This window comes from Coenobita brevimanus, chromosome 5 (genome assembly GCF_032717465.1).
Source record: "Coenobita brevimanus isolate Jiangsu-jjx chromosome 5, ASM3271746v2, whole genome shotgun sequence".
NCBI classification, from domain to species: Eukaryota; Metazoa; Arthropoda; class Malacostraca; order Decapoda; family Coenobitidae; genus Coenobita; species Coenobita brevimanus.
Genome location: NC_136958.1, coordinates 5504160 through 5508903, shown reverse-complemented (window position 1 = coordinate 5508903; position 4744 = coordinate 5504160). Strand labels below are relative to the sequence as shown.

At 45.2% G+C, this 4744-nt stretch overlaps 1 protein-coding gene across 1 annotated transcript in view; it reads left to right on the top strand.

The window, feature by feature from the left end:
* Positions 1 to 283: 283 nt before the first annotated feature.
* The window catches only part of LOC145397609 (putative neural-cadherin 2), a 108274-nt gene continuing 103813 nt past the window's right edge, over positions 284 to 4744 (top strand). Inside the window, exon 1 of the mRNA XM_080270653.1 lies at positions 284 to 332. Coding sequence (XP_080126779.1) covers positions 284 to 332 — 49 coding nt within the window. The remainder of the gene's footprint in view (positions 333 to 4744) is intronic.

The following is a 4744-nucleotide window of genomic DNA, read 5'->3' as shown; positions in this document are numbered from 1 at the left end:
CCACAACTACCAGGCCGAGGAACCATTAACCACAACTACCACAACCACAGCAAGGAAGGAGGAAAATATCACCACCACAACCACAACTGCCAGACCAGGGAACCACTAACCACAACCACCACAACCACACCACAAAGAGAAGAGAGCATTACCACCACAACCACTACTACCACAACTGCCAGACCAAGGGAACCACTAACCACAGCTACCACCACCACCACCACCACTACCACCACAGCAAGGGAAGAAGCTATTACCACTGCCAACACTTCCAACATCAGCCATGGATCCTGCCAACATCCTGAAGATCATTACCAACAGCACTTGGATGGGTGAGTTGATTTTTCGTCTTTTCCTGTTCTTGCTTTCCTTATTCCTTGTATTTTTTTTCTTTTTTGTCGAGTTCTTGTTGGTATGGAGACAATTGTGTGGGTGTGGGTGTGGGTGTGTGGGTGGGTGTGTTTAGTGTCTCTCAATTCAAACAACACAAGCCAGAAGTATAGAAGACTGAAAATCCTATACATACGGATATTGTGTTACATCACAAGACTATTTTCCTCATCTTAAATAAACCCTTCCTTATAAATCGCCCCCCCCCATGCTGAAAAATCGCCTGTCGGAAACCAAAATAAAAAAAAAGAATAACAACAACACCCAATTGTACTCAAAAGTTTAATGGAGAAAGTTTCTAATCCTTTCATAACGAAGAGCTTCCCTTAACGCCGTCCATCTACCGACCTATTTTTTCATTTCCGTCTTTCTATTATAGTCCTTTTTTACCTTAACTTGGCCCAGATTTTCGTCCTTTTGCGGCTTATTTCGCGTAGCTCAGTGGGAGAACGAGATAATGCTACGGTTCTATATCCTACCCGTTGCACTTATTCGTGACAAGCATCGTGTTCATAGCAAAGGATCATATTTAAATTGGTCTGTTATTTAGTCTTTAAAATTCTTAAGGTTATTTTTTGTGGTAATTTTTCTTTGTTTTTGGTACTGAATCTCTCTCTCTCTCTCTCTCTCTCTCTCTCTCTCTCTCTCTCTCTCTCTCCACAATATTTCTTCCTTTCTTCCTTCCTTCCTTCCCCTCTTTATAACTCAAATTTATTTTCGCATTTTTTTTCTTTCCTCCTGATTCCTTCCCTCTTTCATTTTTATATTATCTTTCTTCTCTCTTCCTTCCCCTGTTTCTCTCTCTTTATCCTCTCCCTCTCTTCCCCCTCTCTCGTGCCCATGTACCCCACTTCCTTCTCCCTCTCTCTCTCTCCTCCCCCTTCTTCTCTTTCCCCCTCCCACTCCTCCTGCTGTTCATTTCTTTACCCTCCCTTTTATCCCTCTCTCTTATATCTTTCTCCCCTCCCTACTCTCTTCCCCTCTCTCCTCTCACCCCCCACTCCTCTCTCTCTCTGTCTGTCTGTCTGTCTGTCTCTCTCTCTCTCTCTCTCTCTCTCTCTCTCTCTCTTTCTCTCCCTCTCACCCGTCTACCATCTCTCTCTTCTTCCCTCTCTCTCTTCTCTCCTTCCCTCTCCCTAACTTTTCCCCTCTCACCCTCTTTGTTTCTCCTTTCCCTCCATCCCCTCACCTCACCTCCTTTTATTCAACCCTCCCCTTCCCCTCCCTCCTCCTTCTCTCCTCTTCCCCTTCCTCCTTCCCCTCCCTCCTCCTCCTTCTCTCCTCTTCCCCCTCCCCCTTCCCCTCCCCCATTTACCACCTCCCTCTATCTGTTTCTCATCTCTCTTCTCTCTTTCTCCTCATTCATCTCTCCTTCTCCTCCTCACCCTTTCCCCTTCCCTTCCCTTCCTTTCCCTTCCCTTCCCTTCTCTTCCCTTCCCTCCCTTCCCTTCCCTCCCTTCCCTTCCCTCCCCTTCCCTTCCCTCCAAGACCACTTCCTCTCCTTCTTTCCTCTTCTTCCCTCCCTCTCTTCCCTCTCGTCTCCATCCCTCTCCCTCCTTGCTCTTTCCTCCCTTCCTCCCAACTGACCACTTTCCTCCCCTCTCTTTATCTCTCCTCTCTTATATCCTTTCCTTTGTTTGTGTCCTTGTTTACAGGCCGGTGTAATTCCTGTTTCCTCTCTCTCTCTCTCTCTCTCTCTCTCTCTCTCATTTCATTATGTCTCGTTTCTCACTCATTTTATCCCCTCTTTTTTTTTCTTCATTTTCCTCTTCATTTTCCTGTCATTTTCTTCTTTCTCTTTTATTTCTCGTCTTGTTTTAATAATCTCTCTCTCTCTCTCTCTCTCTCTCTCTCTCTCTCTCTCTCTCACCCCTACATATAACCTCTTTTCCTTCCTTTTATCAAATTTATTGCAGTTTACGCTAACACTACCAACATTACTACCACCATCACTACCATAACTACCACCATTGCTACCATTACTACCACCATCGCTACCATAACTGCCACCATCGCTACCATTACTACCACCATCGCTACCATAACGACCATCATCGCTACCATAACGACCATCATCGCTACCATAACTACCACCATTGCCATCATAATTACCACCTCCATCACACCTGCCACCACCAACACAGCTACCATAAACTACCATAACTACCACTATCTTCTGCTGCATCTACTACCATCATGTCATCTACCACCACCACCACCACCACCACTACTACTACTACTACTACTACTACTACTGTTCCCACCAAACTTCACCACCACCACCCTCGCCACCACCACAACTGCTACCACAACTATCAGCATTCCTACCACAACTACCACCATTCCTACCACAACTACCACCATTCCAACCGCAACTACCATCATTCCTACCACAACTACCACCATTCCTACCACAACTACCACCATTCCTACCACAACTACCACCATTCCTACCACAACTACCACCATTTCTGTACTTGTCCCTAGAATTACTCCATAGATTTATTGCTAATGCGTCTGCTACCACCTCCAGCATTGTAGCTACCATGATTACTACCACTACTGCCATTATGGGATTTCCTGCCATTGCCTCTGCTACCATTTGCTGCCATTTTAGTACCATTATTTTTTTTTTATGCTGTTTTTTATTGTTTTAATTTAATATAACATGAACAAGGACAATAACAACCACTACAACAACTATTTTCTGTCTTTACTACCACTACCTACCACAACAACCACCATCATGACCACCTACTGCTACTACTCCTATCACCAACCACACCTACCACCCACCTACCACCATTACTACATCACCACCACCACAACCACACCACCACCACCACCAACAACAACAACAACATTCCTACCACACCCACCATCACCACTGCCACCACCACCACCGACCACAATTACCACCTACCACAACCACCACCTCTCCCACCACCATTCCAACCACAGCAACCACCATCCCTAAAGGCCAGTACTACCACAATCACCACAATCTCCAGGCGTGTGTATATCCTTCACCACAATCACCACACTGTCTTCATTCATTCCTCCACCACCTCAGCCAAAACACTTAGCATCGGAATTACGTACATGACACACACACACACACACACACACACACACACACACACACACACACACACACACACACACACACACTACCGGCATTATAGACTCTTAAACACATAAATTCCCACTTCCCTCTTCCTTCTCTCTCTCTCTCTCTCTCTCTCTCTCTCTCTCTCTCTCTCTCTCAGCGCGAAGGCAAACATAACAGGCAAAGTTATGAAAATCGGAAAGTGGGAATGTGTGTGTGTAAGGCTGGGCTGAATACTTACCGCTGTGGTAGTGGTGGTGGTGGTGGTAGCTGTGGTGGTGGTGGTGGTGGTAGTTGTGGTAGGGATGGTGGTGGTAGTGGTAGGGGTTGTGGTAATGAGTGTTGGGAGTAATTATTGTTAGTGGTGGTGATGGTAACTGTGGTAGTAGTGGTGGTAGGGATGGTGGTGGTGGTGGTAATGGTAGGGGTGCTTGTGGTGGTGGTGATGGTGGTGGTAGTGGCAGGAGTTGTGGTGATGAGTGTTGGTAGTAATTGTTAGTGGTGTTGGTAGTTGTGGTGGTGGTACTGGTCGTTCTGTTAGTGGTGGTCGTTGTGGTGGTTGTGGTAGCTGTGTGGTAGTTGTGGTAGTTAAGTATGTGATAATACTGTTAGTCTATTAATGGAATCTCTTTACTATATACCTACCATTTTTATTTTACGATAGACTGAGGTGGAGGGATAGATAGAAAATAAAACCCCTTCAGTACGAGAGGCCCTTCTAAGATAAACTAAATCGTCTTCAAGATTAAACTAAGAAGAATGTTACTTTTACATCCTCTTAGCCCAGCATTCACCTCCCACACTTTCGCCTGCCACCACTTGGGCCCTCATGTCGAACCGTTTATACTGACTTATACCAGGGCTCTCTCACTGCAGCCTGGTGTGGTGGTATTAGGAGGTGGAATATGCCAGTTGAAGATGGTACGTGTGTCGAGGTGGCTTGTAAATGCGATATGTATCTTTAAGTTGGTCTCTCTCTCTCTCTCTCTCTCTCTCTCTCTCAGTATCTTTAATCTTACTATCTCCAGACGATTTTACTCAGCTGATAAGAACATCGTAGTACTGAAGAGCTTATTATTTACCACTTACGCTTTTCTTACGAACTTTTTGGACTATTTTTCACCTAAGATGGTAATTTTTCCTTATCTTTTCCCTAAATCTTCTTAACTACGACATCCTAGCCCCGGGACCCTGTTTTTAAAGGGGTGTTTTAGAAGTATATGTTATCGTTACAAATATTCCTTG